At 32.4% G+C, this 14,805-nt stretch overlaps 1 protein-coding gene across 4 annotated transcripts; it reads left to right on the top strand.

The window, feature by feature from the left end:
• The first annotated feature begins 4,231 nt into the window (after positions 1–4,231).
• LOC18110907 (uncharacterized) lies at positions 4,232–9,571 on the top strand. Of its 4 annotated transcripts, none has more exons than XM_024607758.2 (4): positions 4,296–4,355; positions 4,573–4,646; positions 5,676–6,512; positions 7,191–9,571. In XM_024607758.2, exons 2-4 carry the CDS (start codon positions 4,641–4,643, stop codon positions 8,973–8,975), a joined length of 2,628 nt encoding a protein of 875 aa, XP_024463526.1. In that variant the 5' UTR covers positions 4,296–4,355; positions 4,573–4,640; the 3' UTR covers positions 8,976–9,571. The 4 variants fall into 4 exon arrangements, with proteins under 4 accessions (XP_006389225.2, XP_024463528.1, XP_024463526.1 ...); XM_024607759.2 differs by having other exon boundaries at positions 4,296–4,359; XM_006389163.3 differs by lacking the exon at positions 4,573–4,646 and having other exon boundaries at positions 4,232–4,355.
• The last annotated feature ends 5,234 nt before the right edge of the window (positions 9,572–14,805 follow it).

The following is a 14,805-nucleotide window of genomic DNA, read 5'->3' as shown; positions in this document are numbered from 1 at the left end:
GCACTATTTATTATTTAATATAAAATAAAAATAATAATATATATTACTTAGAATTTCATTACGTGAAAGACGTAATGTTTGTTGTGAAGTATATATTCTGTACACCATTTTTTTTTAAATATATATATATATATATATATATATATATATATATATATATATATATAATTGATCCAGATTATATTTGTTCTTGAGAAGAAAATATCAAAATCGTCCTCACGAATCTAGATAGAGGGCATATTGGTCATTTCAATAGATAAATTCTAAAGATTTTTTATTTACACGCTCAGACTTTGGCGCGTGGTCACACTATCTTAAACCATCCCTAGCAACCGTGCCGTCTTCTCTTAGCAATACTACTCTACAGTCCCTCCCATTTTCCTCTCTTGCCAACGAACCACCTTCACCAAAAGCATCTAACGAACCATGACGTGGCGAGTTTATATTATAAGAACAATTACAATTACGCTACAATAGTACCTTTTAGACCTACACTTTACTCACAACAGCGGAACTATTTTGTCACATTGAACCTCCTACTATGAAAATGTGCAATTACATCCTTGAAATTTGATTTATTTTTTGTCAACCTAGTTTTTACTACACGTTGTGTATCTTCCACTGTGATAGTAAAAATTATTAAAAAAAAAAAACCATTTTAATCAAGAAAATAAAAAAAATGCAGAATAAAGATAGTACTTTATTTTAATTTACTTGCACAATTCATCAAGTTAATTTTTTAAAACATGAAACTTGCCAAAATTTATATTGATCTAATATCAAAATTTATTTTAATTATAAAAATATAGATGTTAAAATCTAAATTTGTGACTATTTGATTATTAAATTTTTAATATTATATCAAATAACTATATTAATTTTTAAATATTTTGATAAAATTTAAAAAATATTGTTATATTAACTTATTCACAAAGAATGGTACGGTAAAAGCATTGTTTTATTATCAAAGTTTTTGTTATAAAATTTGTAATTATATATATTAAATGCTCATTAGAATCTCTTATATTTCATGACTCTCGGGTTTAGTCTGTTAGTTTTCCATGACACTTGAATTTTCTAGTGTCCTTTAATGTTCTCATTCTCTTCTCCTATAAATAAATTACTTATCTTGTATTCCGAGTATTAAAAAATATATAAGAAAATATATGAATTTTTCTTTTAAGTTTTATTCTAAATATGTATGTTCTTACTTGTTCTTTATTTTTTAACACATTATCTACACGATCACTCTAATTAATTTATATTGAAATTTTGGCACACATGAACTCCTATATTACGTGGCTTGTATCAATTTCAATATTTTTTTTCTTTTCATTATTGTTCATATTTTATGGAATATATTTGGTTTCGTAACTTATTGTAACAAATTTTCTTCTTTTTTATTCATCAAGATTTAAAATTCTTAAAGAACTAATATTGTAAGTTCCTAAAGAATTAAATAAATTAAATATAGTTCTTGAAGAACTAGTATTTCTAAAGAACTAAATAAATAGAAGTCTTAAAAAACTGATTTTTTTCTTTTATATTCATGATTTTTTTATATAGATAATGTCGAATCTGACGAAATTTGAATTTACCGTTCTTGATATATCTGGAAATAATTATTTGTTATGGATCCTCGACACTGAGATTCATCTGAAAGCTATGAATCTTTGAGAGACCATCAAAGAAGAAAATAACACATCCTTGCAGGATCCTGCAAAATCAATGATTTTCATTCGCCACCATCTCCATGAAGGATTAGAAGTTGAATATCTCATAATAAAAAATCATCTTGTTATGTGGCAAAATCTAAATGAAAGATATGACCATTAAAAGTTTACTATATTTCCTCAAGCTCATTATGATTGGTTGCACCTGAGGTTGTTAGATTTTAAATCGATTAATGAAAATACTTCTATTTTTTAAAAATTACCTCACAATTAAAATTGTATGGTGAAAATATCATAGAAGACCGAATGTTAAAGAAGATAGTATATACTTTTCATGTCTCAAATATTGTCTTGCAGCAACAATATAAAGAACGTAATTTTAAAAGATATTCAGAACTAATTTCATGTCTTCTTGTGGCTAAACAAAATAAAAAGCTTTTGATGAAAAACCATCACTCTCATCCCGTAGGTTATAAACCATTCCTTGAAGTGAATGAAATCTTTGTCTAAAAGACAAGAAAGAACTAAAGATATAGATATGGAAAAAATAAATGGAAAATGAGAAGCGATAATCCTTCAAAAGACAACCCGCCATACCACCAGAAGTGGAGACACAGAGAACTCAAATAAAAAAAATGCAAGAATTTGCATAAACCTGAAGATAAGTACCATAGATGTGATATGCATGGTCATTGGTCTTGTACGATCGCTAGAAAAGGATGAAGAAATTATTGGTCCAGAAGTATCATATCTTAATTCTATTAAAGCACTCGTGTATCTTGCAAGTTGCACAAGACCGAATATAGCTTTCGCATTCAATTTATTGGTAAGATACATTTCCATTCCCATAAAAAGACATTGGAATGAGGTCAAACATATACTTCGTTATCTCCGTGAAACAATTAAAATGAAGTTATTTTATAGTGGATCAAATTCACAATTGATTGGATATGAAGATGCAGGTTATCTCTCTGATCCCTCTGAAGAGAGATTACAAACAAGTTATCTATTTACCTAAGGAGGTATTGTAATTTCCTGGAGATCTGCCAAACAAACATTAGTGGCTGCTTTATCAAATCATTCAGAAATTATTGCAATCCATGAAGCAAGTCGAGAATGTATATGCTAAGGTCAATTATCCAGTACATAAAAAGAAAAATATGGACTGTCAACCATTCAAGATAGTCCTACGATAATGTTTGAAGATAATGTTGTCTATATCACTCAACTTAGAGGATGATACATTAAAGGAGACAAAACAAGGGATATCTTACCAAAATTCTTTTATACTCACGAGCTTCAACAGAAAGAAAAAATTGATATCAAGCAAATTAGATCAAGTGATAATATAACAGACTTATTTACAAAGTCTTTGACAGCTTCAACTTTCAAGAAGCATGTCCATAATATAAGAATGTGTCATCTTAAAGATTTATCACAAGACATGTACTTTTAAGGTGAAGTCAATGCAAATTGTATTTTTTTTCTTCTCTTAGGTTTTTCCCATTAGGTTTTACTTTGTAAGGTTTTAATAAGGCAATTTGATAATTTTATGAATCATGAAGTATTCAAATATGGATCTTGAAGTATCTATATAAAATTTTCTATTAAATTCTAAAGTATTCAGAAATCACATAAGAATGTTGTACTATTTCTCCTTCACTTGGGTTTTTTCCCATTGGATTTTTCTTTATAAGATTTTAATGGGACACATTTTCAATACATGGTCATTCAAGGGGAAGTGTTATAAAATATGTAATTATATGTATTGAATGCCGATTAGAATCTCTTAGATATCATAACTCTCGGGTTTAAAACATGACTAACTCGGTTAAAAACTAAGGTTAACTTGATGATTATATCAATTCGAATATGATTCGGTTAAAACTTGATTATTAATTTATTGATTTTTTTTATCAAAATAATATTATTTTAATTAAAAAAATAAATTTACTCTTTCAACTCGTAACCATAGCTTGTCCCGTATTGATGGAGTTAAGTTTCAAAAACATGTGAAATAGTGTGCACTAGGCAAAATATTGATGAAATGGCGTACAAATCATAGAATATTAATCTTAATCTTTAATGATTTGTGCGCTTTTTGTATCGTGCAAGATAATATATAGTACAAGGACGAGAAAAGTCGTGAGGTGGAGGAATCTAAACTTAAAGCCAGGTGTCAACTAAATGAAGAGAGTAAAATTATAAACAGAAACCGCGAGTGGAGATACCATTCTTGTCCTTGTAAACGGACCAGAAATAGAGACCCCTATCTTTCTCTTGATGAAATACACAATTAATCCCTTATTTTGAGAATCTTATCATATTTATCCCTATATTTGTGGTTTAATCATTATTGCCCTTATGCTTAAAACAAGTGGTCATATTTTCCCTTTGTTTTTTATTTTTTTGGGTCATTTCTACCCCTATATTTTCTGTTATTCGGTTTAATTATATATATATATATATATATATATATAAGAATTGTAAGTACAAGGGTAATAGTAAGTAAATCAAGAGTATAAGAGTAAATATGACCAAATTTTAAATACAGAGACCAAACAAATATATTTCATCCATCTTTCTCTCTATAAAGAAAGAACCAAACCCGTAAAAATATTTCAGTTCTCCTCTACCAAGAAGTTAAATCTTTCTCCTCCATGAACACCTAGCTTTCTTGAGGCAAGTACGTCTCCCTCCCTCCCCCTCTCTTTCTAACTTTATCTCTCGATATATATATAATATAAATATATTTTTATATACATACATCATGCTGCTGCTGCTGCAGTTTATGTTGTGTTTTCTTAAGTGGGTATATATACAAGGTCACGTTTTGTTTACTTTTAATCTATAACTTGTGAATCGGTGCGTAACGAAGCACACCCATTTCTGCTTTCAGCCTGCCTATTGCTCTCTCCCTCTCTCTGTATATCAAACTTTGGTCTTGACGGGTTTTGTGTTTTATCAATGGAGGTATAGTAAATTTTTTATCTTGAATGTTGTTGGTTTGGTTGTTGTTACTTTTAATTGCTTTCTTTAACATAGAGTATCTAGTTTTGGATTTAATATTTTTAGTCTCTTTGGGTTTTGTTAACGGTTTCTTGTAGTATTATGAAGTAAAAGAAAGAGTAGAATTTTGTTGGGGGGTCATTTTGGAGTTCTTGTTTTTGTTGGTAGTAAATATTTTTGTCTCTCTTGTGCCTTTTGGCTGTGTATAAGTATGTTTAAGCTTTGAGCTTTTGTTGTGTTTTGGGGTTTGGGATTGGTTATGGAGGTGAATGATTAAATATGCGTAATGGGTTCTTTTCATTGTATTTTTTGCTTTGTAAAGTTCGAGTCTTTTTGATACGGGGTTGCTTTGCTGCTGGTCTCGGGTTGGAACATGGATATGGGTTGGAGACTTTTGGCTTGGTTACTATGGTTTTACTAAAGTTGCCTGGTTTTATCTGTAAAACTGTGCATGTATTTTTTTTTTTCGGGGTTTGGTGATTTTCTGTAAAACTGTGCTTATGATTATTTTTTGCATTTGCAGCTTATTAAATTTCCTTAGGAGCTTTTTTATTTATTTGTTCAATACTACTTTAATTGGGAAAAAATATTTTTCTTAATTTTGATAAGTAAATAATTAAATAAATTACTGTTTTGCATGTCTTTTGACTGATATGGAAAATAATTTAATTCTAGCTGAAAGTATGGATTTTTTTAATTCCTTGGAACCTGTTTTTTTAAAAAAAAGCTGAAATTTTTTGTTTGATTAGAGCACAAGGATAGATGTTTGAGCAAATAAAAAAAAATTGTTTTGTTTTCATTTCTTTTGTTTATATTTTGGTTGGAAAACATGATCAGTGATATAGGAGTAGCTGTTATCTTCATAGTATTCATCAATCATCAAGCCTAAGTTTTTTTTTTTTGCTTACAATGCAAGACACCTTTGTTCCTTTTATTTGTTTTTTCTTTTAAATTTTAATTAATCATTTTTGTTTTTTTGAACTCCTTTTGCAGATGGATGTTATCAAAGGGAATTCTGAGTGGAATTGCATTGAAGATGAATCTGCTGAGCAATTGCTTTCTCCAGGTATTTGTGAGGCCTACAGAGATCCTGAGCTGCTTCCTCGCATTGGAGATGAGTATCAAGTTCAAATTCCAGCTCTTATGACAGAATGTGTCTACGGGTTGCTTGTAGAAAGTCCAGCTGATGCAATAATCTCGTCTGCTACTTACCATGATTTTTTGGTTGGATTGCCTTTATCATTAATGTGGGTCATTGAGGAAGTCGAGAGCATTAAACATGAACCACGAGATTATCCCTGTGGTTTGACTGACACTTCCGATATAAATAAGTCTGTAAAACCTGAAAGCATTAGAGAGGCAAATATTGTTCCAGAAGTTGACTTGAAAGCTAAGGTTGAGCTTATGGATGTTACTGTGAATGATGGCATAGAAGTAGGAGAATCTGCGAAGTTATGTCTTCAGCCAGAAATAAGTAATGAAATGCTTTGTGAACTCGGTGGCAAAGATTACTGCTTGGTTCCTGGTTCTGTGGGCAACCCTTGGAGTGATTCAGAGGAGGACAGTTTTCTTCTTGGTTTATATATTTTTGGAAAAAATCTTGTTCAAGTGAAGAACTTTGTTGAGAGCAAGACGATGGGTGACATACTCTCATTTTATTACGGGAAATTTTATAGGTCTGACAGATACCATAAATGGTCAGAATGCCGTAAAATAAGAAACAGAAAATGTGTTTATGGGCAAAGGATTTTTACAGGATCAAGGCAACATGAAATGTTATCTCGTTTGCTTCCACAATTGTCAGAGGAATGCAAAAATATTTTGCTTCAGGTATTTTATGAAGTATTTCAAGATGCATTACAATCTTAAATGCCAAGATTCACCAAATGAGTGAACTCATGGATGACTATGCACAAAAGACAAACACGTTCTCACATATCTGAAGGTCACAATGTGTATTCTGAATTAGTTAATTGCTTTCAAGAAATATGTTTTAAGCACCTTTGTTGAACTATTTGCCAAAATTATTGTGTGAGCTTCTTTAAACATTGCATTATTTGTACAAAATATTAGAATGTTTCATCTTTCAATACTACATACAGAATAGATGTTTATACTTTCTCCATGAATTGACAGATGGAGCTGGTATAAATTCTTTACATGATATGCTACTGCATTATTTTCATCCTTTATTTGGCTGATGTTATAACATAATTGAAACAAGCCATTATGCTAATGATTTGTGATTGGTTGTGTGAAAGCCTACAAATGCAGTTAATTTTTTTTCCACTGAGGATGGCTGTTAGATGACAGTACAAAAAGGGTGGTGTTAACATTGATCTGAGAAGCAAACTTCATAGTTTCTCTGCTGATAGACCTGTCCTATGTTTGTGGCTCTTATTTTTTGAAAAGAAAATTTTGCAGTGCTTGGCTGTTTCTCTTTGATCTTATCTAGTTCATCGCAAGTCCATAACATCCTATTTGAATATTAATTTCATCATTTGGCAGGCTGCTAAGGCATTTGGTGAGGGAAAAATGTTGCTGGAAGAATATGTGTTCACTTTAAAGGTGATGGTCGGATTGCATGCCCTAGTAGAAGCTGTGGGAATTGGTAAAGGGAAGCAAGACCTCACAGGCATTACCACGGAGCCTCTGAAGTCCAATCAAGTTGCTCCTGTCCGTCCAGAAATACCAATTGGAAAAGCATGTTCGACCCTTACACCTGTTGAAATTATCAACTACCTAACTGGTGGCTACCGCTTAAGCAAAGCCCGTTCAAATGATCTGTTCTGGGAAGCTGTTTGGCCTCTTTTACTTGCAAGAGGTTGGCATTCTGAGCAGCCTAATGATCATGGTTTTGCTGCTGCCTCCAGGCATTCTCTGGTCTTTCTGATCCCTGGCATCGAGAAGTTTTCAAGAAGGAAACTAGTGAAAGGAGACCACTATTTTGATTCTGTCAGTGATGTCCTGAATAAAGTTGCTTCGGATCCAACGCTTCTTGACCTTGACATTGGAGAAGATAAGGGTGATGGTAGCAAGGAAGGAACCACATGGAGCAATAAGACAAATTTGAACCAGGGAAATTTTCCTGGTCAACAACGCCATTGTTACCTCAAACCTAGAACTCCAAGCCGCACTTCAAATGCCATGATGTTTACCGTTGTTGATACAAGTCTTGCCACTGGGGAATCAAAAAGGGTGAGGGAACTGAGGAGTTTACCCGTTGGACTGATGAGCATATGCACCTCCAGAAGTGATTCTGAAGATAGTGAATCTGATTCTTTGAAGGTGCCAGCTGGTGAACCTGATTCTTCTGAGAACCTGTGTTCTGATATGAATGGGACTACCATGACAATATCCACAAAGAATGATTTGGACAAGGGAGTATTTTCTGACAGGGAAGATGTTGAAGATAATGCTTTAAAGCAGAGTTTCCGTATAAATGGTTCAGGTTTTGCCAAGGTTCCTGAAAAAATTCCCGAGTACCAGAAAGCTGATAAGTGTGATAGTATGCAGACAAGAAAGCGTATCAAGCGTCAAGCAACCCAGAGAGGCATACTTTGTGACAGAAAACTTTTGGATCCAGTGGCAAAACGTCAACAGAGATTAATTGCTTGTGACCACACAAAGACAAGCTGTGGCACAATTGATAGACATGGATCAAAACAAGATGAGCCTGGTTGTGCCGGAGAAGGTGATATCAGAGAGGATTTTCTCTTTCGAGTGGATCCACCCATGGAGAGGTTATCAGCTACAATTTCTTCTAGAGGCAGTCCAAATATTAGTAATGAAAGCACTCTCAGCAGTAATTCTTCTGGTGATGACCATCCTCATGAGAAACTTCAAACTCGGGCATTGATAGACCTTAACATGCCTGTACCTCATGATGCCGAAACGGAACCTTTAATGATGGGAGTGACAGAGGTAAAAGATGATAAAGCAAGCAGGCAAACAAAGGATTTTGGGATGCTAAAAATCTCCACATCAGCATGTGATTCTACTCCTCAGCAGTCACCTAATATGAACTTGCGAAGACACAGCACAAGAAACCGACCGCTGACCACTAAAGCTTTAGAGGCTCTCGCTTGTGGCTTTTTAAGCATAAAGCAGAAGCGGAAGAGTAGAGATGTTTTTTCTTTAGATAACCAGATGTCGAGGCCTTCACGATGTGCTCGTAGTAAGATGAGAATCACTGAAAACTTCCAGGCTGATATGACAGATTTTGAAGGAGATGAAAGAAGAAATGGTGGTTGCAAGAGTAATGGTGGCATGGTTAGTGAGGTTCAGATTTAAATCATGGGTAGTGTTGCAACCTTGGGCTTCAAGATTCTTTTGGTGCTGATTTGCCAATTTGTAGCATAGGAATGAGACCTTAAGACTCTGGAAGACTCAGCTCTTCTCAGGTGCTGAAGTACCCAAGACTTAAATGGAGCGCTCCTTTTTCTTGCTTCAAACTACAACATGCATGGCTTCATGCTAACTTCACAATGATCAGAATAGAACTATATACTTTCCAAGACCATGTCTACAATGGACAGAGAACCCTGCGAAATGTCTAGCATCAGACAACAAGATGGAGAAAATGTTACTTGTTAGTCAAAATGTTCTTTTTCAACAACATTTGACAGTACAGATACTTCTTGATTCACATCTCACCTTTGCTTGATCGAGCCACCAATTTCCCCTTGATCCAAAGCTTGGATCAAAGTCAATTGTAGCCTTAAAAGCCCATGCATATGACCGAAGCTTGACTGCTGTTTTACTTCTTGAAAATGTTTTTTGAGTTTTATTTCATTAGGAAAATATAAAATTATTTGTGTCAAATTTTACTTTACTAAATATATGAAAACTTTCAATCTTAACTTCAATCTTTTAAGAAATTGCTTACAGTATTTTTTTTTCTCTTCTTTTTCTGCCAAATACATATTTAACTTTGATTATATTTCATCATTATTTATAGAAATGGCTTTTGATTATGATTCAAGGTTAACGCTAAATGTTTATTTTTAGATAGTTATTAGTTAATCATGTTATGAAAGAGGTAGGATTCAAAATTAACTATAAATTAAAAGAGAAGGGAGTTTTATTCAAAATTAACTTTGTTTTTTTTTTTTTTAATTTTATCATTTAATATTAGATTTGTTTTTTATTGAACTATCATGCTCTCATGATATGTATTGTGAGTTTAGCGAGTTAATCCGGTTGACATAGGTTTTTTTCCTTAATTAACATTTTTTTTTAATTTTATCATTTAATATTGGGTTAATTGAGAATTAGTGTAAACTCTTGGATAAAACTCAAAAAGTTAATAATGAAAAATATCATGTTGAGTGAGTAAATCGAGTATTAGAGTTAAAAAGATGACTTCGAATTTTGAGAATTTGAAATAAAATGTTCATGTATTGATTTAAGAATAAAAGTATGAAAATGAAGAAAAATAAAAAAAAACAACTAAATGCATATAACTACGAAATGATAAAAAGGGAAAGTAATGTTGGGATATAAATTAAGGAAATTCGATGTAATTTGTTTTAAACTTGATATTAAAAATGTGTAAATCTGGAAAATATGACCCAATAAATATAAAGAGTACAATGTAGACCTGTAGCTCAAAAATTGATAAATTAGTGATAAATATAGATAATTTTTATGAATTTAGGGTGAAAATATTTAGAAAAGTATTTTAGATTTTTTAAATGAATTAATGTAAGGTTCTATGTGCGAATGATTTTGACCGCCGGTATAAACCCGTGTGCAATCACACCATTTTTAACCTGAAAAGGAACAAGATTTGATCAAAATTTGTATTATAAATAGGTATGGAAGTTCACAATGAATTAGTTAAAAATATGGATGAATTAAGTAGATAAAACAGTACAAAATTTTGGATTTTAGCGTAAAAATTACATGTTGTCCAATTTTACTCTATCATGTATAACTCTCAATTTGACCGTTAAATTGAGATAAAATTTACGAACAACATCTTGATATTTTGATCAACCTTCTTTTAAAATTTTAGTTCAATCAGATTTTAAAAAGACCATTCAAAATTATTAGTGGCTCAGAAATATTAAGAAGTATAATTTGGGAAAAATTATTAAAAAAAAAATACAAGTCAGCCTTTATAAGTGAAAGGTCAACGATAGCTTAAGGAAAAGAACAAAAAATGAGTTTATTTCCTCCTATTTATTTCAAATTGAAATTGCAGCTACCATTTCAATGTGAAAGATGAAATGGAAATTTGATGATTATGTGAGAGAAACAAGTTTGGAGGGGCAGAGATTGGGTGATGTGAGAGGGGGAGAGAAAGAGAGGATAAAGGGCTAATAGCAAGGAAAATTTAGAGGTAGAAAGAGACCACGAGTTGAGAAGGAAGAAGGTGTTGATGAAGAAATTCACATGGGAATTTGCCATTGCTCATCCAAATTTATTAAGTGAGTTACTCTTCTATAAAATATTATCATTAGTTAGTGTTTAATTATAAAAATTGAATAAATATTCAATTATTAAAGTTAGGGTTTATGGATGAAACTTGGGGGAAATGAAAATTAAGTGTAGAATTGTGAAATAAAAGTTTAATGACAAGGAATGAATGAAAATTGTTGAAGGAATTTGGCTTAAGAGAGACCCTTTAACTTTCAACCAAATGGAAAGCATAGGGGGTGTTCTTTCAATTTAGATTTCTATGTATATAGTGTGTTGTAAGATCATGTTGATGGTGGGAACTCCTAAATTTAACTAAAAGGTTGGGAAGTAAATCATGATATCTGTTAGGTTTATTGTGTGTTGGGTGAGTTGAATGTCATTGAATGTGTACTTGATATTTTTTATGCAACTATTATGGAATGTGGTACTAGCTTGAAAACATGTTAAGAAAAGAAGAATCAAAGAAAGGAACATCTAGTAAGCTTGGGGTTAGGTTTCGGCCAAATGAGAAATGATACGAGGGATATTTCTTTGAATGTAAATATATGAACATGATAAAAATGATTGCTCTAGTATAGCTGTATTAATTATGGACAAGATTTTTATTCATAGAGATTCATTTCTTCTTCCTTATTATGATGTCAATTGATGTAGTTAACAAAGTATAACTCATGTTGTGATTAAGTATAATAAAAATAAATGACAATGTGTTGATTTGAAAATATGTTAGTTAATGTAAGATGAAAGAAGAACACTAAATAAATAGGAACCTAAGCTTCGACCAAGCAAAGAAATAAAAGGAAGAAATCTTGTATGATCTACTAAATACATGTATATGCATGTTTCAGGGAAAAACAAACATTATTGAATGGGTTTAAAGTCATCTTGTTAATGGTTGTTGCTATCCATTTTTAAATAATAAGATAAATATGAGAAAATACACCTGAAGCAAACTAAAAAAGAAATGCTCGAGCCCAATTATGAAAGACCATAATGCTAAGTAAGGTTGGTAAGTCAAAATAGTGTTCAAAATACTGTGCTTCTTCTTTTTCTTCAGTTTTTGGCTAATTGAGGGGGCACTTTCAAACGGATGAATGTGACGTTTCCGACCACTCCAAGGTTGAAACCACCACCATTCGACTAAGAAACACCCCCTCTACAACCCCATGTCTACAATATCAAACGTTTACATCCTATTTTCTCTATAGATCCCCACAACATCATGTCCCTAGTCAGCCAAAACCATAGTTTCAGACGTTACTTTCAAACGATCGAATATAGAGCTATAGACCTCCAAATCAAGAAAAAGTGGGTTCGGTCGAAAGGCATACACCCCCTCTACCAAGTATAGGTGGTCTCAGGCGACGTTGACATCAGAGATACTCCAATAAAGTCTTGAAAGTGACCAACTCAGTCAGCTTTGACATCGATATTCAGTTACAGAAGAGCGCCCAACTTTCTTGTTGGTTTCCATTTAGAAACCTCTAGAAGGATCATATCAAGGGTTTAAAGCCTTTCTCTTAGGATCCAAGGAGACGAAACACTCACCTTGCCCCAAGCACCTTATAAAATCACCTACACCTGAAACTAGCACCCCCATGGCAAAACCAGCTAGGTTTTATTCATTTGAAACCCTAGACAACCCATCTAGAAGGCCTAAACTTGCCTATAAAAGAGGAGGTCAAAGAACACCAAAAATAAAAGAGAGATAGAAGAGAAAACTGGGGGGAGAAAACAGAGAGAAGCAAAGGGAAAGAAAAGAAAAGAAAAGAGAAAAGAAACTTAGGCTAAAGGGCAAGGGTCACTTTTTATTAATAAAAGGATAACCCCTACTTCTAAGTAGCTAACCTGACAATTTAAAGTGAAAATGGTCAGCTTTTGAAGCTTTTTATGTAAAAATACATTTGTTGTTTTGAGTTGATAGTCATTTAGGTTTGGAATCAAAGCTTTTTTTTTTTTTTAGTTTTCGTGTTGTTTCTTCAGCCATAACTTTGTTCCTTATCAATAGTTTAGTTTGTGGGGATAGGAAGCGCACACTTTAAAACCCAGAAATGACTTTTTTGGGCGCATTTTCAATTGCCAACTTTCTAGGCAACTTTTATGCATTTAAGGCAGATTAATTCGTTGAATCTTACCTTAAATGCTAGTCCCAGACCCTGTTTGGTTTAATTCTGTTTCAAATAGGTACGCCCTTCGTATTTGATAAATAATCTGGGAATTTCTAGCATTAATAACAGGTTTTAATATGTTTAATTCTAGGGTTTTGGTTTTCAAACTGAAACTCTTTTTTTGGGAAAAATTGTGTGATTTTGTCAATCATCAAGAGTTTTGAACCCTTGATTCTTGATCTAGGAAGGTTTGTGAATAGGAACATACCCTTTTTTGTTTGAAATCCTCTCTGGATTGAGAACTATGTTTTGGGGGAAGATGAAGAACATTTGTCTGTTTGTTTTTGTCTTTTCTGTTTTGATATGTTTCTGTTAAAAAATTTGTAAGTTTTTGTGTTTTTCATCCTTTTTGATCTGTTTTGTTTTCTTTTCTTTCCTTCGGTCTGTTTCTTGGTTGACTTGATCGGGTCAACCCATTTGGGTTAACCCGACCCCTCCTAAAAAAAGAGAAAAAAAAGAAAAAGAATATATATATATAATAATAAAAAAACACTTTTTTTAGTTTCTTTTTTCTTAGTGATTTCCCCCCTTTTAGAAAAATTCCTCTTAAACCTTGTTTTTTTTTAGATGAAAGCATAAGTAACAAAAAATAATAAATAAATTTTTGTGTATTACATTCGGCCAAGTGTCTAAAAAATACAAGGAAAATCATATTGCGTAGTATTTCCATATGAAAATTCAAAATATGTATTTGCATGCATTTTAGAATTTAATAACCAGTTTATTAAATTCATGAGAATTTAGATAATATTTTAATAAACCATTATTTTTTAATTCATGAGAATTAATGGTTAAAAATCCTGGTACAGAACGCTGAACCTACAAGTGAGGCTGATATTTGAAATATCATAGTTGACTAGAAAATTTTCAGAGTTATTCTAAATATTCATCAATTTTAATTGAGAGTATTTTTCACCGTAATACACAAATTACAAAAAAACAATTTCTAAGAATTTATTTGAGTACACGAGTCCATAATAAATTCTTAAATACTAGGTTTATTCATACGAGTAAATCTCAATCTTAAACTATAGATAGACCACCAGCCAGAAAACCATTAAAACCACAAAGCAGCTTAACTCAGGTAGGGGCGCTAGGGGTGCTAATATCTTTCCTGGCCACTACCAGTCTCTTACCCTCGAATCTCTAACAAGACTAGTACACCCGGGGTTTCCTAGCGACCTTGAACTAAATAACTAGGTGGCGACTCCTTCGGCCCCTTTAACACCATTGCCTTTTGCCAACGTGCGATAGAATGACGACTCCACTGAGGATTTATTGTTTTACAGTGTGGGACTGAGTTTTGTGTTTTATATGGTTTTGGGTATTTGCAACATGTTTAAATTTCCATGTTTTCTTTTGTTTTGTTTGCCTTGATCTATTTACGCATAGCATGTTTTAGCTTACACATGCATAAATATCAAATGTGAACACGCATTTCATACATCTTTTTCATTGCTCCGGGATACATGGGGAAACTTCAGGTTAGGTAGGGGAGTAACGGAAGCCCTATGACTTTCAGTCAGGGT

This window comes from Populus trichocarpa, chromosome 8 (assembly GCF_000002775.5).
Source record: "Populus trichocarpa isolate Nisqually-1 chromosome 8, P.trichocarpa_v4.1, whole genome shotgun sequence".
NCBI lineage: Eukaryota > Viridiplantae > Streptophyta > Magnoliopsida > Malpighiales > Salicaceae > Populus > Populus trichocarpa.
The sequence above is the reverse complement of the archived record's forward strand: the minus strand, read 5'-3'. Positions and strand labels throughout refer to the sequence as shown.

Coding starts and splice junctions, on each gene's coding strand:
- LOC18110907 (XM_024607758.2), top strand. Junction 6,513..7,190: donor GCAAAAATATTTTGCTTCAG/GTATTTTATGAA, acceptor ATCATTTGGCAG/GCTGCTAAGGCATTTGGTGA.